Source organism: Coregonus clupeaformis, unplaced genomic scaffold (assembly GCF_020615455.1).
Source record: "Coregonus clupeaformis isolate EN_2021a unplaced genomic scaffold, ASM2061545v1 scaf0098, whole genome shotgun sequence".
In the NCBI taxonomy this organism is placed as follows: domain Eukaryota; kingdom Metazoa; phylum Chordata; class Actinopteri; order Salmoniformes; family Salmonidae; genus Coregonus; species Coregonus clupeaformis.
The window spans coordinates 698,778-723,232 of NW_025533553.1; the positions used below are offsets into that span (position 1 = coordinate 698,778).

Sequence of the window (24,455 nt, forward strand, 5' to 3'; positions counted from 1 at the left end):
GTCATAACTACCTCCTTATGCCAGTAATACTCAATGATTATTATCGATATTCAAAGCCGATATCTCCTGTATCAAGCTTAGATGGTGATTGGCACATTGAGAAAGATCATGATAGACAAGAGCCTGGGCACCAGTTCATTTGTGCCATCATGCCTCTCCTGGTCATGCTAAACCAGTATGAAAATGTATGCACTCGCGCTAACTGTAAGTCGCTCTGGATAAGAGCGTCTGCTAAATGACTAAAATGTAAAAATGTAAACATGACAAAGAGTTAACATGATAGAACAAACAAATCTGGGACCAGGCTAGGCAGACACCACACTGAGGATATACCACATATTTTAGCAGTGCACTGCGGAACAATCACCTGTAAAAGGTACTGGGCTCCATGTCTCAGGTCTTCAGCAAACACAGGGGTGTAGAAGGCCTTGATGCGGTTCTTCATTAGCCAGCGCTGGTAGCGGGCATGATCAAGAGACATCTCCTTGAAGTTTGGCCGACGGGACACCTTAGGACAATGAAAACGATCAAAGCTGTTACTCCTAAAAATATGATTAAGCTGTAAACTATATGTAAGATGTATACTGTGTTTGTATGTACAGAGATGCATTGTAGTTGATAAGGCTTAGCGGCTAGGCTTGTATTGATACGTACCGTGCGGACGTGGCCACACACCATGAGGCCTACGTTCTTAGTGAATGCGTTTACCAGATGGAGTAAAGCAGGCCGGGCGTTGGGGTATCCAGTCATCACCAGACACTGGGGTCTATCCCATATGGAAAAAAAAGTAATAAACGAAAATTGTTTTGTGATAATTGTGAAATATTTAAAATTGGCCAAATAATGTATTTAAAAAAAATTATTTACTAGATTTTAATACATTCCAACAAATATTAAGGAATGTATTTCAAATCTATATATACACATGTATGCTAAATGTAAATCACAATATATGTTAAATGGATCAGAAAATGCATTTTTTTAAATATTCTGAAATACATGAAATAATGTATTTTAGAATATATTTTTACATGTATAGTTGGTCAATATATTAAAACATTTATTTGGAAATGTTTTGTAAAATATATTCCAACAGGTACTTAAATGTATTTGTACAACATTTTTTAATTAAAATGTATGGCAAATATAGAACAAAATGGTGACTGTCTTAACAATGAAACTTTAGTAGGCGCAGTGTACAAACTTAACCTTTAATCACAGAACACATGACACTTTAAAATCACCTAGAGTCTAAGCCCTGTCAAAGCCGGGACTTTTTTTAAGAAGGTCATACCAAGGATCATTTAGCTATTTGATTTTTAATTTTAAGACTGCTTGAAGTATATAAAAAAAATCAACAAAAAAAATGTGATCAAAAACTTTTTGGGCCTTACTGCTATTAGCCCATACAAACGCATTGAATAACAGATTCACTACATGGAACAACAGATAGTCCCCCCAAAAATCTAAAGGAAGTTTGTTCTGAAGTGAAACATTAGTTGTTGTTTTTTACATGTATTTAACCCCTTATTTTTTAGCACTAAACAGTCTTCTTATACATATACTTCCATTCATTTTTTCAACTGGTACCAGGGTACCTTCAGACGAGTCTTCTGAGGCCTGTGGCATCCTAGAGCAAAACAACCGACGGGTACTTGTTCGTGAGAGTCTCACCTTTCACATATTAGTGTGTAGCCCAAACTGTTTGGACGCTACAGACAGAAGTTGGCAGATCGGCTGTACTGACTTCAGATGAGTACCAAAATGCTTGTGGGTGTCGTAGAGCAAAACGAAGAACACCATCGTGAGAGTGAGAGTGTCGTCTTTCATACGCTACAGGCGATTTTGTGAGAAGACCGATTTTCGGGATGTCTCATGGTCTGACAAACACCACTCCCACTCTGACACCTTTTAACACAGATGCAGTGGAATGAGACACATCCAATACAAAGAAAACAGATATATCTATTTTAACCTGACAGATTTTGATTGTGATTTATTATTATTATGCTAATTAGATCTCTTTGAGATATTGACATCGACTCTAGTTTTATTTAAACTAGGGTGACAATCCGTCTCATGGGATGCCAAAAAGAACTACATGAAAGCCACGCCCCCAACAAGCCACGCCTCCAATACTTCTAATAGGCTGCTGCAATATATTTAGTCAAAATGCATTTTTATTGTACTTGACACATACCAAAGGCATACCAAAAGCACTAACATGCATTTAAATGCATTTAAATGACTACAACAATTATTAAAAACATGATAGATTATTGGTCATTTAGTGACTCCATGTCTTTCATGTAAAAAATGTGGGTGAATCTTGCATTCAATTGCACACAACAAGCTTCCATTCCCCCTGTCACAATGGGATTCATGGCTGATTTAACTCGTAATTACCAGTTGGAGGGCCGTTCAAGTGTATTTTTCCCAAATGTGGTAAATTCCCACTTGGCGCTGTTACGCACGCACCATAACACCGCTAACCATCCACTATATAATACCACTCATTTGGAAGCACAAGACCTAGATATAGACTTTCACATATTGTGGAGCATTGTACGATGTATAGTTTTTGTTTAAATCAATAAAAACTTAAATAAAAAAGAGTAATTTAAGATAAAGAGTAATTTAAGATCCTGAATTTGCATTTTAGATTTTAATGAATGGACAGGGGGACCTGATCCTAGATCAGAACACTTGCCCTGAGACACTTGGTATAAATGGACCCTGATTTTGAACATTGAATGTTGTTGCTGAAGTACACAACGTCAAGGTGCAAGGTTCATTTCATAGTACGTGGGTATTTTTTAGTAGTATGCAGTATGATGTGTAACAGGTACACTGATGCTCCTCTAAAGGTCCGGCTGCTGTGCTACCTGAAGTTTTTGACGTGGTCCTCTACACCAGTGAGAAGGAGGCAGTGTGTCAGGGCATGGTTATAGATCAAGGCTTGAGTGGAGGAGCCCCAGTTAACATCTGTGCGAGAATAAAATGAAAAATGAAAAAAGAATGAAGTAAAAATACAATAAAATAACAGATTAGAGATGACTGTTGAAAAGAAGTGTAACAACAGCCGACATCAACACTAGAATATAGTGAAAATACATTTAGTATTATAATATGTGTGTATGATAAAGACAGACAGCCAAGAGAAAAGACTGGCCATAGTTTTCTGTCCCAGATACACTCAAATACGATGTGAGAAGAGGACCGTTTACCTGGTTTCTTATAGCTGACATATATATAGAGTGCCAAGACAATGATATTGGTCATAAGGGCGGCCCACCAGTTTACAACAAACATGACAGCACAACAAAGCACAGCTCCAGCCAGCGAGACCCACTTATTGAAATATTTGAAGCTTGGCCGCCATCCTGTTTAGAAGGGAGAGAGCACAATGTATGGTAGAACAAAACATTACAAATAACAGAATAAATTCATATTGATAAAATATATAAATATAAACTACCAGTCAAAGGTTTGGACACACCAACTCATTCAAGGGTTTTTCTTTATTTTTCTTTATTTTTTACATTGTAGAATAATAGTGAAGACATCAAAACTATGAAATAACACACGTGGAATCATGTAGTACCAAAAAAGTGTTTTATATTTGAGATTCTTCAAATAGCCACCCTTTGCCTTGATGACAGCTTTGCATACTCTTGGCATTCTCTCAACCAGCTTCATGAGATAGTCACCTGGAATGCATTTCAATTAACAGGTGTGCCTTCTTAAAAGTTAATTTGTGGAATCTCTTTCCTTCTTAATGCGTTTGAACCAATCAGTTGTGTTGTGACAAGGTGGGGGGGGGTATACAGAAGATAGCCCTATTTGGTAAAAGACCAAGTCCATATTATGGCAAGAACAGCTCAAATAAGCAAAGAGAAACGACAGTCCATCACTACTTTAAGACATGAAGGTCAGTCAATACAGAACATTTCAAGAACTTTGAAGGTTTCTTCAAGTGCAGTCGCAAAAACCATCAAGCGCTATGATGAAACTGGCTCTCATGAGGACCGCCACAGGAATGGAAGACCCAGAGTTACCTCTGCTGCAGAGGATAAGTTCATTACAGTTACCAGCCTCAGAAATTGCAGCCCAAATAAATGCTTCACAGAGTTCAAGTAACAGACACAACTTAACATCAACTGTTCAGAGGGGACTGTGTGAATCAGGCCTTCATGGTCGAATTGCTGCAAAGAAACCACTACTAAAGGACACCAATAATAAGAAGAGACCTGCTTGGGCCAAGAAACACGAGCAATGGACATTAGACCGGTGGAAAGTTGTCCTTTGGTCTGGAGTCCAAATTTGAGATTTTTGGTTCAAACCGCCATGTCTTTGTGAGACGCGGTGTGGGTGAACGGATGATCTCTGCATGTGTAGTTCCCACCGTAAAGCATGGAAGAGGAGGTGTTATGGTGTGGGGGTGCTTTTCTGGTGACACTGTCTGTGATTTATTTAGAATTCAAGGCACACTTAACCAGCATGGCTACACATCATTCTGCAGCGATACGCCATCCCATCTGGTTTGGGCTTAGTGGGACTATTAATTGTTTTTCAACAGGACAATGACCCAACCCACCTCCAGGCTCTGTAAGGGCTATTTTACCAAGAAGGAGAGTGATGGAATGCTGCATCAGATGACCTGGCCTCCACAATCCCCCGACCTCAACCCAATTGAGATGGCTTGGGATGAGTCGGACGGCAGAGTGAAGGAAAAGCAGCCAACAAGTGCTCAGCATATGTGGGAACTCCTTCAAGATTGTTGGAAAAGCATTCCAGGTGAAGCTGGTTGAGAGAATGCCAAGAGTGTGCAAAGCTGTCATGAAGGCAAAGGGTGGCTATTTGAAGAATCTCAAATATAAAATATATTTTTGATTTGTTTAACACCTTTTTGGTTATTACATGATTCCATATGTGTTATTTCATAGTTTTGATGTCTTCACTAGTATTCTACAATGTACAACATAGTAAAAATAAAGAAAAACCCTTGAATGAGTAGGTGTGTCCAAACTTTTGACTGGTACTGTACATGTTTGGGAATATATATGTAGTGACATCAGTGTGTAACAACATTAGAGTTAGAAAGTCGTTTAACCTTTTACACTCATGGGAATTGGCCTATATGGATAGGGCTAAATTGAAATGTTTCTTAAAGAAGAAATATGAAATGCATAACCATTGTAGCAATTGAAAGGGAACAGTTTGGAGATAATGGGAAAATTATTAGACCAAAGGTGAAGACACAACAGTTCACCTGATGAATCCAAACATTACACTGTTGATTTTATGTGGATTTTACATTTATTGTACTTTTCACCGCAGTTGTTGATAACGAAATTTGAAAATACTCTGGATATATTCAGTAATATGATAAGAAGGGTTCGAGTAAAAGGACTAACTAGTGTCGCAAGTGGCCAAACACCTCTCCAAAGTGTGCACAGTTCCTAAGTAATTTTAATGCCTTTTATGACTCAAAGAAGAATCTATAACTATAAGTTGCCTTTTTGAACACTCCTAGATATGCCGTTGAGTATCTACAGCAAGCATGCTTGTAGTTATTTTGTTTGGAACACAACCCTGCATCCCCGCCATAACACAATTACTGTTGTTGTTTACGCAATCCAAGAACGGTCCATTATAAATCGTAATCTGGGTCGGTTGGGCATCATTTGAAAGCTTGTTCTATTGCCAACATGACTAGCTAAGTTATAAAATACGATATTACAATGTTAAGCTTACACAATGCAATTCAGAGAAACATATAATAATTTTGAATTGCATTGTGTTAAGCTTACACAATGCAATTCAGAGAAACATATAATAATTTTGGTGCGCATAGAAAAGGGTCATGACTGAATTCAGATGTGTGTGCCGCGGCGAACTTTCTTCACAATAGACAAACATAGGCTCATTCTGTTCAAAACAACCCAGGGTATGACGCCATGTCACCTTGTAACTGTACATCAAACATAGTGATCATAAACGTTGACACTGTATATGACTTGAGTTTTATGATATGAAAATGTGAAGTGCACATTTGGACTCATGGGTGTTTAGCAAAATTCATAGTCCTCTTAATTTACAGCATTTCCCTCACTCAGACAACAAAGAAATTGCAAAAGTTGCCTAATTAGCGGGAGAGATGGGGGCAACTTCTTGTCGCATGAGGTGCTCAAATTCAGAATGGCTGTCAGTCAAAACCCATAAGGTGCTGTGAAAAGAAGAGCCAGACCACTGGGCACACCACATCATTTCAACGTGGATATGATTGGGTAATATTTGGTTGAGACTTTTGTCAATACAATTACAACCTATATTCACTCACTCAAAAAGACAGCCAAAAGTTAGTTGAATTTCGTGTTATCACCAGTACCGGTGCGTTGGTAAAATCAACCACACCTTTGTTTCTTCACCAAACCAGAGAGCAACCTCTGTCCGGTGAAGTCCACAAAGCATATTGCATGTAACAAACAGTTACATGACCTACAGCATGGTCAAGCAAGTTAATGTTTCCGACATTTTCGTATCACTAAACAACTGTTGATTTAAAACCACGGAGAGTTACCTCAAGTCGCAAAGAAAACAGGAGCTGCCTCCACTATTCCAGCACCATTTCAACTTCAACATTTCAACATCATCAAATCACCTATGCTTAGTCTAATACAGTGACAACTAAAAGATACCAAAAACAATTTAGTTCAGTCAATGTAGTCTCCCACATGGCTGTTTGGGGAGTCTCCCACATGGCTTTTGGCGAACACCAAACGTGTTTGCTTATTTCTTTCTTTAAGCAATGGCTTTTTTCTGGCCACTCTTTCGTAAAGCCCAGCTCTGTGGAGTGTACGGCTTAAAATCTCTGCTGTGGAGCTTAGCGGCTCCTTCAGGGTTATCTTTGGTCTCTTTGTTGCCTCTCTGATTAATGCCCTCCTTGCCTGGTCCGTGAGTTTTGGTGGGCGGCCCTCTCTTGGCAGGTTTGTTGTAGTGCCATATTCTTTCCATTTTTTAATAATGGATTTAATGGTGCTCCGTGGGATGTTCAAAGTTTCAGATACATTTTTATAACCCAACCCTGATCTGTACTTATCCACAACTTTGTCCCTGACCTGTTTGGAGAGCTCCTTGGTCTTCATGGTGCCGCTTGCTTGGTGGTGCCCCTTGCTTAGTGGTGTTGCAGACTCTGGGGCCTTTCAGAACAGGTGTATATATACTGAGATTACCAGGACGTGTACTCCGAGCATGCGCTGACCAACTGGCAAGTGACTTCACTGACAATTTCAACCTCTCCCTGTCTGAGTCTGTAATACCAACATGTTTCAAGCAGACCACCATAGTCCCTGTGCCCAAGAACACTAAGGTAACCTGCCTAAATGACTACCGACCCGTAGCGCTCACATCTGTAGCCATGAAGTGCTTTGAAAGGCTGGTCATGGCTCACATCAACACCATTATCCCAGAAACCCGAAACCCACTCCAATTTGCATACCGCCCCAACGGATCCACAGATGATGCAATCTCTATTGCGCTCCACACTGCCCTTTCACACCTGGACAAAAGGAACACCTGCTGCTACTCTCTGTTCATTATCTATGCATAGTCACTTTAATAACTCTACCTACATGTACATATTACCTCAATTACCTCGACTAACCGGTGCCCCCGCACATTGACTCGGTACCGGTACCCCCTGTATATAGCCTCGCTATTGTTATTTTTACTGCTGCTCTTTAATTATTTGTAACTTTTATTTTGTATTATTTTTTAAATTTTTAATTGTGGTATTCTTTCTTAAAACTGCATTGTTGGTTAAGGGCTTGTAATTAAGCATTTCACTGTAAGGTCTACACCTGTTTTATTTGGCGCATGTGACAAATACAATTTGATTTGATTTGATTTGACAACCCAATTAAGTATCATCATTTAAAGGAGCTGAATCTACTGCTTGGATAGTTGCATCTGAGCCAGTGGCTCAGTGGCGACCCGTCATTCAGGGTAGAACGCCAAATGTTTTGACCCCCACCTGTAATAAATTGATTGTTTTTCATGTAATTCTGGCATTAATTTGTGTCTGATATCAGTTTAGCAAACAATGTAGAAATAAAAATGTAGTTGACAACCAAACACAATTGAATATCACTAAATATCATTACATTTTAATCAACCAGAGCTTGAAACCCATTGGTTAATTTGCTCTGTTAAACCTACCCTTTGCAATGACTTCGATAGCAACAGTGAATCTATTTAGTTTTTAACTGGAGATCTCTCAACAATTATTCTCATGATAGTACATTGGTAATAATCAGTGACAAACATCATAGCTAAGCAGGGCTGGGCTTGGTTAAAACCCTGCATGGGAAACAAAAGGGTAGCTGTAGATAGATACATTCTCCAGTAGGAGGTGCTACCCAGCCTATTGTTTTTTTCTGATAGTGGATATAATGTTGAAGATCTGAAAGTTACAAATTCAACATATTTTACACAAGGTTTGTCTATGTTGAAATTTGGTTACCATAATGACATAATCCTGTGGTTGAAATTTCGCCCCCAAAACAAGTTGATTACTTTTTTTAATCCAATATATTTTCCACGTAGAGTCCACGTCACAATACGTTAACAAATTACGTTGAAACAACGTTGATTCAACCAGTTGGTGCCCAGTGGGAGAGCTCTGACGTCATGTATAGCATGTTACTGCACAGCCGCTGCATTCCAATTTAGGTTTTATCAGTCAAATCTGCCATTTTCAACCCGTATATGGGTACGAGTGTAAAGGGCTATGATTAATTTGAATGAAAAGACAGTGAGTATATCGGAGAGTACATATCAAATCCAATCCTTACCTGGAGAGTTGGCCAGAGACGCATGGAACACAGAGAAATTTATCAAGGCATATGAGGCCAGAAAGAAGTTTGAAATGATGGGAGCGATGACATTCAGCTCAGCTAAGGGGAGAAATCACAAATAAAACTATAAATAGACTGATACAGTAGTGACAGGGAGAGAATTAAGTGAATCTTTTTAAGCATTTTGTACACTGTAGTAATCTGTTTGTTTGAAACTAGAATGACTTCATCACCCATAATGCTCAATAATGTACAGAAAACCTACCAATAAGAATGAAGGCCAGACCAATACAGAAGGTGAGGACGTAGCCCCGTAGAGGTTCATTGTTCTTTCCATATCCCTTAGCAAAGACATGGAGGCCTGGGTAGATGTTGTCCTTGCACAAAGCCTAAACAGCCACACATACACATTGAAATACCAAATCCAAGCATATAAAGGGGGAAAGGTCTAACATCCAATTAAATTGACAGGACATACCGTATACTTGTTTTTGACATAATATTTTATATCTAAAATAATGTCTAAAATAAAGGGGTGGTTTCCCGGACACAGATTAAGCCGCTTACGTGTCTTTTTGTCAAGCAAAACTTTTTGTGGAAGGTACTACGCTGCGTACAGACGCCTGTACACTCAAGGTCGTCGAGATATATTGAGTTTCCTTGTAGGCCTACTGTGTAGCGAGCTGTAGCCTATTGCCTGTTTCTGTTTAACAGTCTTTTATTAAAGAATGTGAAACAATGTTGTGTTTATTTGCTGCTTTTCATTAAATCATGTAGCTGTTCTTTAGGCTACGGGCAGAATATAATATTTTGTAGCATAGGCTACCGAATTTATGAAAATAAACAGTTCATGCGAAAAAGGCCGACATTTGGTCATTTCAATTTTAAAAAGACTCTTTGTCACATGACAATAGCAATGGTAACATTGTGATTTTAGAGACACAAAGTAACAATAGCCTCTATGATTAAAGGGATCGGAGTCCATCTGTTATTGGGCTCTCACCATCATCATTATCATTATTTACATCATTCAAATTCACTGTTTACAAGCCCACTAGGCTACTCATTTGTTGTCATTAAATGTCCTGAGTGATAGAAAGGAAAATACCGTTGGGTGTTTGCCTAGGTTATCTTACACAATTGCACACAATAGCCTTCTGTGTCCAATCCGACGCACAGAAACACATGAAAACATTAACTCATTACCTTGATGCTTTCTCTGTTACATCTTGTAGACCCTGCTGTAAATCAAGCGGATAATCAACATAACTGTTTTTGCATCGCATGCTATCTCACAACAGCTGTTTGTCACTTGACTGTCATTCAGAAAAATATTTCCTGGATCAGCTGATGATGGTCGACAATACCACTAGGCCTAACTAAACAGCTGGATACCAAATGCGCATCTAACAAGCAGGTATATTAGCCTATCCATAGCCTATTGAAGAACCACGCAAGTTTCGGTTAAAGCATTCGAATTTGGATTTGTGTGCCCATGAAAACTGTTTTTACGGCATGGCCTAAAACACATGTGTCAAACTCATTCCACGAAGGGCCGAGTGTCTGCGGGTTTTCGATCCACCCTTGTACTTGATTGATGAATTAAGGTCACTAATTAGTAAGGAACTCCCCTCACCTGGTTGTCTAGGTCTTAATTGAAAGGAAAAAACAAAAACCAGCAGACACTCGGCCCTCCGTGGAATGAGTTTGACACCCCTGGCCTAAAATATCAATATGAACATTTGATAAAGCGGTGCTGCCGTTAATAGTGCACTATCTCATAGACTCAGCAAGACTTGTGTCCCACTGATGCTCCATAAGGGGGCAATGGGTTTGTTATTGTATTCATGATTGATTAGAATTAAGCTTTCAGAACATTCATATTTAGCCTACTGGTCAATCAGCTCACAGTCATCTGGACACTTCCCTATGTGCAGTGCAGGCCAGTCATATTATCGTCTCCTTTTCATATCGAAAAAATGCAACTGGGAGCTTATTGATTACGGAGCCACCAGCCAGCCGTCACATTTTTATATATTTATTTTTTACAATATTCTGCCCATATGAACAAATGTACAGTGGGGAAGAAAAGTATTTAGTCAGCCACCAATTGTGCAAGTTCTCCCACTTAAAAAGATGAGAGAGGCCTGTAATTTTCATCATAGGTACACGTCAACTATGACAGACAAAATGAGGAAAAAAAATCCAGAAAATCACATTGTAGGATTTTTAATGAATTGATTTGCAATTTATGGTGGAAAATAAGTATTTGGTCAATAACAAAAGTTTCTCAATACTTTGTTATATACCCTTTGTTGGCAATGACACAGGTCAAACGTTTTCTGTAAGTCTTCACAAGGTTTTCACACACTGTTGCTGGTATTTTGGCCCATTCCTCCATGCAGATCTCCTCTAGAGCAGTGATGTTTTGGGGCTGTCGTTGGGCAACACGGACTTTCAACTCCCTCCAAAGATTTTCTATGCGGTTGAGATCTGGAGACTGGCTAGGCCACTCCAGGACCTTGAAATGCTTCTTACGAAGCCACTCCTTCGTTGCCCGGGCGGTGTGTTTGGGATCATTGTCATGCTGAAAGACCCAGCCACGTTTCATCTTCAATGCCCTTGCTGATGGAAGGAGGTTTTCACTCAAAATCTCACGATACATGGCCCCATTCATTCTTTCCTTTACACGGATTAGTCGTCCTGGTCCCTTTGCAGAAAAACAGCCCCAAAGCATGATGTTTCCACCCCCATGCTTCACAGTAGGTATGGTGTTCTTTGGATGCAACTCAGCATTCTTTGTCCTTCAAACACGACGAGTTGATTTTTTACCAAAAAGTTATATTTTGGTTTCATCTGACCATATGACATTCTCCCAATCCTCTTCTGGATCATCCAAATGCACTCTAGCAAACTTCAGACGGGCCTGGACATGTACTGGCTTAAGCAGGGGAACACGTCTGGCACTGCAGGATTTGAGTCCCTGGCGGCGTAGTGTGTTACTGATGGTAGGCTTTGTTACTTTGGTCCCAGCTCTCTGCAGGTCATTCACTAGGTCCCCCCGTGTGGTTCTGGGATTTTGCTCACCGTTCTTGTGATCATTTTGACCCCCACAGGGTGAGATCTTGCGTGGAGCCCCAGATCGAGGGAGATTATCAGTGGTCTTGTATGTCTTCCATTTCCTAATAATTTCTCCCACAGTTGATTTCTTCAAACCAAGCTGCTTACCTATTGCAGATTCAGTCTTCCCAGCCTGGTGCAGGTCTACAATTTTGTTTCTGGTGTCCTTTGACAGCTCTTTGGTCTTGGCCATAGTGGAGTTTGGAGTGTGACTGTTTGAGGTTGTGGACAGGTGTCTTTTATACTGATAACAAGTTCAAACAGGTGCCATTAATACAGGTAACGAGTGAAGGACAGAGGAGCCTCTTAAAGAAGAAGTTACAGGTCTGTGAGAGCCAGAAATCTTGCTTGTTTTTAGGTGACCAAATACTTATTTTCCACCATAATTTGCAAATAAATTCATTAAAAATCCTACAATGTGATTATCTGGATTTTTTAAAATCAATTTGTCTGTCATTGTTGACGTGTACCTATGATTAAAATTACAGGCCTCTCTCATCTTTTTCAGTGGGAGAACTTGCACAATTGGTGGCTGACTAAATACTTTTTTTCCCCACTGTATATACTGTATATTCTCCATTGGCATGCTTTTTAGTCCAGGCCCAATCTGTGTCTGGGAAACCAGTCCTAAAAATGTACTCCTCGAAAATATTCGAACCATAACAAATACTGAAGGAGGGTTCTCACCTGGAAGACTTTGGGGGCACTGACGAGAGAGGCCAGGGCTGATGACAGCGTGGCCGAGAAGATACCAGCAGTGATCAGAGGTCCAAATCCAGACACCAAACTCATGACCTAGCCGACAACAAGCCTAGACGTTACTTCACTAGTTGGCACCTTCAATGGTATCAGGCAACACACACATTCTCTCATGAACTGAGATTAAACTATAGCTATTGAAAAGATTGAAATGCAAAAACAAAGGTAATGTTTTAGAGGGGTATTATACATACCATAGGGGTGCTAAGCCATTAGTGGTAGTGGGGAGAAAGCCATGCAAAGTCATGGCAAAACACCTCAAGGTATATGAGTATGTCGGAAAACACAGAAAGGTTAATGCTAACCATGACCACTTTGTAAAAGGCTTGCAGTGTGTATTCATCGGGGGAAAAACAACAACAGCAAGGTGTATTGTTCAACTCTATGTCTGCTGTGCAAACCAATGGACAAGTGCCTTTGTCAGTAATGCCATGTAAGTGCACTTGGCTTTGGTACTGGGCAACCCTGTACCACTTGCCTCTGATATCAGTGTCACAAAGAGGGTGGGTGCCTACGCGCAGTGGTGGCTGTCAATGGTCTCATTCAAGACCTAGAGAATGCCTTGTGACTCACAACACAAGCACTATTATCCCAGCTCCCATTGTTTACCACTAACTAACACTGCGAGCCCCTACATCTATTGTCATAAAGGAAAGCAGGAAGGAGAATAGCATAGTGAGGGAAATACAGCTTCTGAACTGCCATGAGAAATTGAATAATTATTTGCAGCCCATTTTATCACTAAATTGCACAACACTAACCCATATCAAACTCTCAGCACTCCACATCAAACAACTACCATGGTGTTAAAGTATCATATAAGGTTACAATCTCTTTTATAAGGCTCTATACCAGGTGATTACTATTTTAAAGAATTCACTCAGAATTCCTTTTGGAACAAAGCATATCTGAAAATATCCAAGCAGAGCATTGTGCTAGACTAGAGGTCAACTTTCAGCAGAGGTAGGAGACCTGCTTCTACCTGTAGCTAGAATGACAATCAGAATCGGGGTGGGGGTTATAACGCGTGATACTATTTTAAAGGGATGGTTCACCTAAATTACAAAATTACATATTGGTTTCCTTCCTGACAGCGACCAGGTAAACAAAACCAAAAACTGCTTACAGGGTAAGGAAACCAATATTCAATGTTGTAGTTTGGGTGAACTATCACTTTAAGTTGTAGGCTATCTGGCTAAACGTTGTTACATAATGTGAGGTTAAGCATTATTGTAGGTGTATGTTAGTGTCAAGTTAAGATAATCCTACCCATTACCACAGGCCCAGACATACTTGGAAATCGTTCATAAGCCCAAATTTGCAGCCTCCTTCCTTACAAATCGAGAAGTCATAACCCAGTGTGCAGGCAGCATCCGTGCAGTTCAAGTCACTGACACTGGAGGTATCATTGTGATCGCCAGTAGCGTCTCTAAGAATACAAGATCCTGTAACAAAGGATGAGAATACTAACTTGAATCTTCAATTAAATAACTGTGGAATTTTTATCAATTTTAAAGTGTTCTCGTCTTGCTACTGTAACTTCATGTTCACTTTATAAAGATAATGATTACCAGTAGAAACCGTCACTGCCACATAAGTAATTCCAGTTATAAGGATGGCCAAAAGAGTGCCCTTTGGAATGGCTGACTGAGGATCCTAGGGGGACAGAACAACACATTTACATTTACATTTTAGTCATTTAGCAGACGCTCTTATCCAGAGCGACTTACAGTTAGTGAATACATATATTTTTTTATTATTTTTTTATACTGGCCCCCCCCTGGGAAACGAACCCACAACCCTGGCGTTGCAAACGCCATGCCCTATCAACTGAGCTACATCCCTGCCGGCCATTCCCTCCCCTACCCTGGACTACGCTGGGCCAATTGTGCGCCGCCCATGACATTCTCAATGTTTTGTTGTGAATACATAAAAACAGTTTTTGCTCTATATTGAAAGTGCTCCATCTTGAAAACTTGACTGCTGACATGCACCCTTTCTGGGGATTGCATTAGAGATTCAGATCTAGGATGTGTTATTTTAGTGTTTATTTTTTTGAGCAGTGTACATTACCACACTATGGAAGTTGAAATAATACTGTGAAATTGTGAAAATAATGATAATGCCCTTTTAGTGTAAGAGCTGTTTGAAAAGACCGCCTGAAATTTCAGCCTGTTTAGGTGGGATGGAGTTTTGGCCTGCCTGGTGACATCACCAGGCGGTAAATTCATTATTTGACCAATAAGAAAGAGAGTTCCAAACCTCTCTGCCAATAACATGAGTTTTCAGTTTCCCCCTCCCAACTCAGACCTAAGGTTGCAAAGCTACTGGTAATTTATCAATGTTAACAGAATCTTCAGTAATTTTGGAAATTAAGAGAAAATCTATGGCAATCTATCGTAACTTTGGTAATTTATACTTGAATAACTTAAAACAAATGTATTCATATATAGTATATTTTTTTTATATCTGTGTCCATATTGTCCATGAGTTTCTAGTCATATGGTCCAAGAGAAAATAGCATAATTAATAAAAAAAAGCATCTAATCAACAATTTGCAATTACCTCTGCAACTCGTCCAACTATTTACTTTTTCCACAACTGCCACCAGTTTGACGCCAAAACATTGACAAGAAATACATTGGCATTGTAAAATAAATATAAAGGATATTAAATGCTGAAACCCTCATATCAAACACCAATGGTATTCACTAAGTTCATGGTTTATATTTAGGATAATGTTTTACAGCTTTGTCTTCTGTTTTTTATATTAAAATCATCTTATTTAATTATTTCATATATTTTACATGTGATAAGGTCAGAGAGAGGGCCAGAGATAATTGCAGACACGTGATAATCTGAAGTACCCAAAAGGGCCACTAGAAGTATTTTGATAGATTACATAAAATCCTTAAAAGATACCAACATTCTGGTAGTTTACTGGCAAAGTTTCCAGTAAAATACACTCCCTTTGCAACCCTACTTAGACCACTCACAGACAGTCCTTGCAAAATTCTTGCTTGAGAAATTGCTTTTTGCTAAGAAGCTATTTTTGTTTCTTTTTGACCATTTTAATTGAAAACAATCACAGTAAGGTACTTAATTGTTAGCCAGAAATAATTTGATATTGAGATAAAACGGATGCATTGGACCTTTAAGAGAAGCCAAGGTCTTACTGTAAGGTCTCCTGAGATGTTGGCACCTGCCAGGATGCCTGTTGCAGCCGGAAAGAAAATGGCAAACATGGAAAAGAACGTCTCGCCATCTCGGAAATCCGGGCCCATGTTCTCCATCATGATAGCCGCTTGGGATGAAAAAGAAGACGACGTGACAATGTAATCTTGATTCAATTGGGCAGTCGTAAGCCATTACATATAATGCCAGCCTCGGTGCCAGTCTGTTCCTGCTCTCTAGTCAACTCCTTATGGAATTGTCCTGCCAAAGGTGTTTGCCTTGAAAATGACAATTAGGTAGGCAAAAGCACAAACAGATCTGAGACTAGATTAATGTCAGTAGAATTCAACAGAAGTAGAATTCCAAATTGGGATCTGGAAATGAGTGCATAGTTTAACCATCAGACAAACCTTTGTAGCCAAAGAAGCCTTTGGGCTCTTTTGACTCCATGGTGATGACGGTTCCGATGAAATAGTTGAAGATGGCGGCCAAAAGAATGACCAATAACACAATCTGGGCCTGGAAGGGAAAGTTGAGTCGTGAGTGATACCGAGTTTCAACATGTTTATCTGCCAGAAGTTCCATAAAGGCACTATGACAAGAGTCAAAAGTAAAAGCAAGGTTTCCTTGTGTTACTATGTGTGACAGTGCATTGCTCTGTGGGCCTTACCTTCGCCTCCCACTCCATCCCTGCCACTGAGATGCCCAGAAGCAGGATGACAGTGAGGGTGCCCACTATACGGACGTCATTGAGCTCATCTGTCATCAGGGCATCTACATCCTGTCAATCAGGAAACAATCACTCAAGGCGGTTACTGTTGTTGCTATGTCAAATTTCAACTTGACACACAGCGATCCAATCAAAGTTCACTATACAGGCATATCAAATGTTCCTTACATTGAGCATCTCAACGACAGTTTCAGCAAAGCCCACAACATACATGGCCACAGCCACAGCATTAGCAAAGGCGAAGATGAGACCAATGGAGCCGCCAAATTCAGGGCCCAAACTCCTTGATATGAGGTAATATGCTCCACCTAAGATAAGAGGAAGAATTACAGACGGGTTAGACCAGAAACACACTAGGGTTAGACCAGAAACACACTAGGGTTAGACCAGAAACACACTAGGGTTAGACCAGAAACACAATTCAAGCATGTTATAGCTCAGCGCACTATAACTGACTTTTAAAGGTAATTTCCGATTGAGCCGACATTTGCAGCGTTTATTGTGAGTGTGATCTCCAGGAATGCAGGAACATTGCCTTTACAATCCAGTGTCGACAGCCAGGGCCGTCAGGCACCACAAAAATCTGAAGGGGCACAAATATGTAAGGATGGCTGGGGGGTGGTCCGGAGGGGGCCTAGGCCCCTCGTCTGGAAGTTGGATAATTTTTCATTTCTGAAACTGTTTTTTCCTGCAATCTAGATCCATAATCATTATGCTTAGTTCTATGTAAAAAAATATGTCTTATTTTTCTGCATATCTAAGCATACCTCTTGAGCTGTCTGTATCCTCCTGACTAGTAATTCTTTTTTAAAATAAACTAAATATGCTTCTCTGCTTCTCTGCATCTCTGTGGAAATCTGGGTAAAAGATTGAAAGGAATGTGAGTCTTATTCAGTACATTTAGTTATTGCTTGCTTTTCTAGAAAAAGAAAGTCTACCAACCTTGCCCGCTACTTTAACTTGATTGATAGGCTGAAATGGCTTCTTGGTAACTAGTTATGAGATTGGGAGATTGGGAACCTATCTGGGCTAGCTAAAGCCAACTTCATAAAATTGCTAGGTGGCTAGTAGTATTACAGAAAAAAAGTAGATATTTTATAACAAGACAATTCTGAGGGGGCACGTCCCTCTGCACAGGCATGATGCTTCTGTCGACAGCACTCTACAGATTTAATCCCGGCATCATGAAGGATCCCAATGACTTTACCAAAGCAATACTCCTTATGATCTCTTCTAATACCTCATTTATATAATTCTGCTACAGGATCCTAATGCATATTTAATATATTAGCATTTCATCAGGAATAAAGTTTTCCCTTACCTCCTCGCACAAACCCATTGGTTGCTATGGCTGAGGTGGAGAGTCCAGTGATGGTGGTTACAACAGTTGCCATCAGAATAATAACACATGTCAGACCTGTTAAAAATATGAGCAAATTATGTTTTAGTTACATAATTATTCTCATCATGCTTACAGGTAAAATAGATTGTGACAAAGGCCAGTAGGAATTTGTTTTACCTGACCTGGAAAAACTCTGGGCCCTAGTTATAGACAAAAAGCTCATAATAATAATATACCTGCAAGTATATAATTTATGATAACCAACATTACAACAAGGGGTGCGTTTATTTTGTGTCACCTGGTGCCCCAGGTGGGTGGAGATTTCACTTTAGGACCAATGGAATAGTCTAAAATGAGCAAACCCTGAATGGGGTTTTTGGTGACGCAAAACTAACATGCCCAATGCTAAAACAATACTATGAGGTTTGAAACTGTAAATATTTTGGTCTTGATTGAACATGAGTCATCACCTACGTACCAATGCCTGCCTGTCCCACGATCCATGACATGCGAATAAAGAGCATCACACCCCAGATGTTCAACATGCAACGTACCTGAACACAAAGACACACGTGACAACATTCATGTTACCAACACATACTGCTATAGTGGGGGGAAACCATTCATTTGAAAGCTTGTTTTTAGATTTGTGTTGGATGTCTTTGAAAGGATTTACATTGATGTGCAATTCAATGATTCGTCACAGAGCAATAAGGAGAACATGGTAGAGTTTGAATAGTTCTAAAATAAAATAAAATGTGATGTTTGGGCCGGAGACCCCAAAATGTTTAATTCCCAGACCCAGTTCTGGCCACACTAACCAGGACACCTTTGACCCAGCCAAACTTGATGGTGCCTCCCTTTACTTGTTCCTTTGTTCCTTCTTTGGCTGCAGCCTCCTCAGCAAGAGTAGACTCCTCCCCAATAGGAAAGCCATCCTCATCCAATGGCTCCTGAAAAATACCACACATAGCAAATGCTGACAAACATTAAGGGCTAGATTCAATCTGATCGCCTATGATCGGCTATGAACATATTAAAGGCAACGTTTCCGACTCAATTGGAAATGACCTTTAACCCTAAAAGCGGATCTTCTGCTGAACTGAAATCGGAAGTTCAAACAATAACAAAGGGGCCACCCCGCCGCTGTTTTGGTAAACAGCTGAGGGATGGGGCTGGAGAAATGTAATCCCTCTCAAATTCATAGACATGGTGGTTAAAACAAATTGACTGCCTGGTGATGTCACCAGGCAGGCCAAAACTCCATCCCACCAAAACAGGCAGAAATTTCAGGCGGTCTTTTCAAACAGCTCGTACACTAAAAGGGCATTATCATTATTTGAAAGGACTGACCATCCATGCTATCAGAATTCTAGTTTTAACCATGTTTTGCATTGTTTACAAACAATGAAGTAAAACAAGCATATATTTTGGGTTTTGATGGGGTATGACAGTTGAACTAAGGTCATGAGGCATTTCTAAGTTATATTCTTCAAGAATCAATAGGTATATCATTCATTTAACGGAGTGGCTGCACGACTGGATTATCTGGAGTTCTTTCGGATATCCAAACAACCTTACCTTCTGCGCATGTACTAGTTCGGCTGCCCAGAGATGGAACAGGCTCCTCTGGCGAATTTCAATGATGTGCTATCTATCAAATCGTTCTGTGTTGCATGATCACTAAGAAGCAAAACGGAGGGCGGAACGGGGCGGTTCGATCCGGTCTCCTAGCCTCAGCCTTAATCTAAGAGTCTAGAAATGGGTGTAGCAATTGCAGATTGCCCCTTTCGAGTATAATTCAGTTGCATTTGTGCAATACAATGCAATATTCAAATTCAACTTCCGTTGGCACTAATATCACTCCAGGGAAGTTTTTGTTTCCTCTGCAAATGGCACCTCTGACATACATTAACGTCATTTAGCAGACGCTCTTATCCAGAGCAACTTACAGAAGCAATTAGGGTTAAGTGCCTTGCTTAAGAGCACATCGACAGATTTTTCACCTAGTCGGCTCGGGGATTAGAACCAGCGACCTTTCAGTTACTGGCACAACGCTCTTACCCACTAAGCTACCTGCCGCCCCGGTATGCATGTATGCATAAACATTGTGTAATATCTAGAATATTAGATATAGAAGGCCTAGAACCTGTGGTTTGAATAGATGTTACAATATATTGGCCTGTGGGCTGGACTAATGTATCTACTCTGTCATCCATTATAAGTTACCTGCCCCCATGAGAGGCATGTGAGTGATCCAACAGGATAGCATGGCTATAAAGTGTTAGAGACCAGAGACCGGGACACTGGACCATTGAGTATAGGGAAGGGAGAGAGAACCACGCCAGCATTGTTTTGTTGGTGGCTGCAAAGGCTGTCAGTTGCCAAGAGTAGCCGGTGATCAGCGTTTGGGCATGGTCAGAGAGAGCATTGTCTGAGCAAAATGTGTGGGTCATGCCCCTGACGTCACGCTGTCCATTCAAAGGACAGCAAAGGAGAAGAAAGGTCCCTGTGGAAGGGAACGCTGTGATTGTGACAGACGAGGTCACTTCAGCTTAGCATAGACACACTACACTGGCAGTTGTGATACAGCATCGATGGACTGGCCATAGGGTAGTTCTGGCAAATGCCAGTGTGTCTGTCTAAACGTAGATTTTTTTTGTACAGAATGACTATTATTTGGGTAATAACGGGGGACTCATGGAAAGCAATGGGCTGGGGTGGGGGCCTCTAGGAAAAAAATGGGCCAGTGTGTTAGAAATGCACAGGCGGCTTTTTGGTCCCAGTCTGTTCCTGTGGTACAGCGTCACTAAGGCTGAATGTAAGGATGACCTATAGATGTACTATAGTGCTTTCAGAAAGTATTCATACCCCTTGACTAATTCCACATTTTGTTGTGTTACAGCTTGAATTCATTATTTTTCTCGCCCATCTACACAATATACCCCAAAGTGAAAACATGTTTTTAGACATTTTTACACATTTATTGAAAATGAAATACAGAAATATTTCATTTACATAAGTATTCACACCCCTGAGTCAATACATTATAGAAGCACCTTTGGCAGCAATTACAGCTGTGAGTCTTTCTGGGTAAGTTTCTAAGAGCTTTCCACACCTGTATTGTGCAACATTTGCCCATTATTCTTTTCAAAATTCTTTAAACTCTGTCAGATTAGTTGTTGTTCATTGCTAGACAACCATTTTCAGGTCTTGCCATAGATTTTCAAGTAGATTTAAATCAATGCAACTTATTATGTGACTTTTAAGCACATTTTTACTCCTCAACTTATTTAGGCTTGCCATAACAAAATGTTTGAATACTTATAATACAAAACGTTTCAGCTTTTCATGTTTTATTAATTTGTAAAAATGTCTAAAAACATTATTCCACTTTGACATTATGGGGTAAATTGTGTAGGCCAGTGACAAAACATCTGTATTTAATCCATTTGAAATCAGGCTGTAACACAACAAAATGTGGAAAAAGTCAAGGGGTGTGAATACTTTCTGAAGGCACTCTATATAGATTTAAAGTGTCCAAATAGAAAAGGTAGACCCCAAAAAATGTAGATTTAACCTAAAAACAAGTAGCCTAGACAAAAAGTGTAATAACGTATTAATGGCAAGCAACAAACACAGTGACATTCTGCAATATACACCTATAGGGTAGGTAATAGTTGATGCATTTTAGTGGAAAACCCTTGACTTGGCAACAATATAGGCTATCTCGAGGCGTGCGCAATCAATCCCCACCTGTCTGGTAAATAGCGATGTAGTGGCGCGTCAAAACAGAAGGTGGTAGCAGGTTACGTACCTTGTCAAGCTCATCGTGTAGCTCCGAAAGAGTTGGCCGTATCAACTTATCTCCTAGAGGCGCTTCAGTTTGTCGGTAGAAATCGATGTTTGGGACAGCATCAATTGTGTTGTGGCCAAATGTTCGCATATAATAAGTATTTGAGTGGGTATCAGAAATGTTAGTATGACCGCTTGCGGACGAACGATGGCTGCCCGTGCTCCTGACTGTGTCACCATTCTGAGCCACATCAGATGCGTCCGTCCCCATTCCACCTGAATCAAGAAACTTTACTACGCTAAATCTCCCTTTGGACTCCTCTCCACCTGCCGTCCCCTTACTACCAGTCGTTCCCGTAGTTCCATCAGTCCCTCCCGACGTGCGCTCTCCAGATGTGGCGGGTCCTAACTCCGTTACTTCTGTCACCTGAAACCTGCTTTGCCCTGAAGCCGCTGTCTTGAGAGCTGGTTTCTGACCTGAGGGTGATGACATGTCCACTGAGTAGTTATCACTGTATAATCAGATGTATTGCAGAAATTGTTTTAAAAATAACCATTTAAATTCCTTTCTTCATCAACGCATGCATCAGTACTCAAGCCAAAGCTGCGCCGTGGGCATCTACTCAATCCACTCTCTTCTGTTCTGGACCCCAACAGTGATGCCTCGAGTGTGGGTCGAATGTTCTGAGAAATTAGCAACTCTGAGTACGTCACCCGCCAACACGAGGTCTAGAGGTCACAGGCAGCATCAGGGAGCAAACAGGCAAATTTGTCCATGCGCCATCGTGTGCGCTTTTCAACTGCAGACACCCCACTACGATTATTAGCTGAATGTTGGTGAAATTAATAATTTGTAGTCCTGTATAGTTGTTCATTCACAGAACTATAAAGTCAGGCAACTATTTCACTATTGATTTCAATAGAAACAAGTGCTACACTGTAAAACATACTGTAACTCCCTAACTCATTACATAAATTGAGTCGTGGCCACGCAAACATCTCCAACTGTCAGTAGAACTCAAATCATATAGGTGGTACTCACTTAGATGTCAATAAAAAAATGTATCACTTAATTTTTTGGGAGGAATGTTAACAAATGTAAGGTAATTGAGTAACTATAACTTTATTTATTTGTGTTCTGCTAATCTAAAGTTATAACATTTTTGCAAGTTATGATTATTTAATAGTTTAAAGTCAATTTAACATTTATTAGAAAAGTTGTTCTTACTTGATTCTATTGTTTTACTTCTTTACTTAAAAGAGTATTAGTTAGACACATTGATATTTGAGTAAAACACACTTGATTTATCTGTGTTGAACTGATACGCAAGTTATGAATACTTAATCATTTTATGTTCTTGCAACAACTTCCCACATTTGTATAGAGGAATGTGGGTAATGACATTTTTTTGACGTTATGATACTTTTACTCAATGTTGTATGCATGTTTGAAGAAAGAAAACTATATTTCTAAAATAGTAGTAAGCAGTTTGTTGTGCTATGAGGTGTAATTAATCATAATGAACGGATATCATAACCGTTGGGCAAATTTACGTTCAATAATGAGAAAGACAAGCCATTCCCACCATCAACAAGAATGTGTGCACCACTCTTAATGACAGAGGCTTTTGCAGCATCCTGCAATGCTTACAGCTCTACCTCCAGTTACTGCTAAAGGAATGAGCACTGTGCTCAACAATGCCTGCAAGGTGGGTTAAAATTACAAATCGTCAAATACATAAAACAATGTTAAACATTAAGACACGACCACTGAAAAATACCAATCAGAAGTACTTACACAAGTTTACAATACTTGAAAAAAATTAAGAGTAATAAAGGTTAATCATTTAGGTAGAAGGGACCCTAAATGTGTACGTTTTAGACAACAAATATTTATGTTCAAGTAACTTCAATCGTTATAGTTCAGAATACATAATGCAAATTAGTGTACAAAAGTTCATAAAAAACAAAAAAACGTATGTAATTACAACTTAAAAAGATAACCATAAGGAATATTTTGAGTTGGGTTGCTCGAATGGTTCTAGGCAATCGCTTTCCACAAACATTTTTAGTTAGCAGAACGAATTATGTTTTACAGTGTAAACAGATATGCATAGTATTTCGTTTATTTATATAGGATTATTGAGTTAAATAGCAAGTGTATAGTTCATGACCTCCGTTCAATAATTAGGGGTTATACTCAAGTAAAACAAAGGACTCTTACAAGCCCCACACTCTTAAATACTCATGCATTCATATTCAGACTGTAGTCAATGGAACACAATGTTGTCAGTATTGCAAAGACATTAGCATAGTGAACAACAACAGTCTTTCACTGTCTGGTACTTGATGATTGTGAATAGAAAAGCTCTCCATACAATGATTCTATAAAACAAAAGTAAGGACTATTTAGCCAACTGAAAAATAAAGTAAGGGGGAAGATGACTATGTAGGCTAACAATAATAATCATTGCAGGTAAATTGAGGGAAAAAACGCCATCATGTTTCTGAAACAAACAGGGCACTGTCCATTTAAGGATTGTATTCATGTTTCAATACTTTAACAATTCAAGATTGTAATGTATCAATCAATTGTGTCACGATCGTCTGAAGGAGGAGACCAATGCGCAGCGTTGCGAGTGAACATGATGACTTTAATAATCAAAGCACGTAACTA

At 39.7% G+C, this 24,455-nt stretch overlaps 1 protein-coding gene across 1 annotated transcript in view; it reads right to left on the minus strand.

Annotated features, from left to right (window-relative positions):
* Window positions 1-22,438, minus strand: part of LOC121584614 (solute carrier family 12 member 2) — a 29,734-nt gene extending 7,296 nt beyond the window's left edge. Inside the window, exons 1-17 of the mRNA XM_041900602.2 lie at window positions 21,801-22,438; window positions 18,805-18,936; window positions 18,462-18,537; window positions 17,963-18,058; window positions 16,810-16,949; window positions 16,582-16,692; window positions 16,322-16,430; window positions 15,914-16,041; window positions 14,309-14,393; window positions 14,031-14,182; window positions 12,666-12,773; window positions 9,124-9,247; window positions 8,856-8,957; window positions 3,228-3,383; window positions 2,886-2,985; window positions 655-766; window positions 368-508 (exon numbers count right to left, since the gene is read on the minus strand). Coding sequence (XP_041756536.1) covers window positions 368-508; window positions 655-766; window positions 2,886-2,985; window positions 3,228-3,383; window positions 8,856-8,957; window positions 9,124-9,247; window positions 12,666-12,773; window positions 14,031-14,182; window positions 14,309-14,393; window positions 15,914-16,041; window positions 16,322-16,430; window positions 16,582-16,692; window positions 16,810-16,949; window positions 17,963-18,058; window positions 18,462-18,537; window positions 18,805-18,936; window positions 21,801-22,271 — 2,343 coding nt within the window. The 5' untranslated portion in view covers window positions 22,272-22,438. The remainder of the gene's footprint in view (window positions 1-367; window positions 509-654; window positions 767-2,885; window positions 2,986-3,227; window positions 3,384-8,855; window positions 8,958-9,123; window positions 9,248-12,665; window positions 12,774-14,030; window positions 14,183-14,308; window positions 14,394-15,913; window positions 16,042-16,321; window positions 16,431-16,581; window positions 16,693-16,809; window positions 16,950-17,962; window positions 18,059-18,461; window positions 18,538-18,804; window positions 18,937-21,800) is intronic.
* Window positions 22,439-24,455: the final 2,017 nt, after the last annotated feature.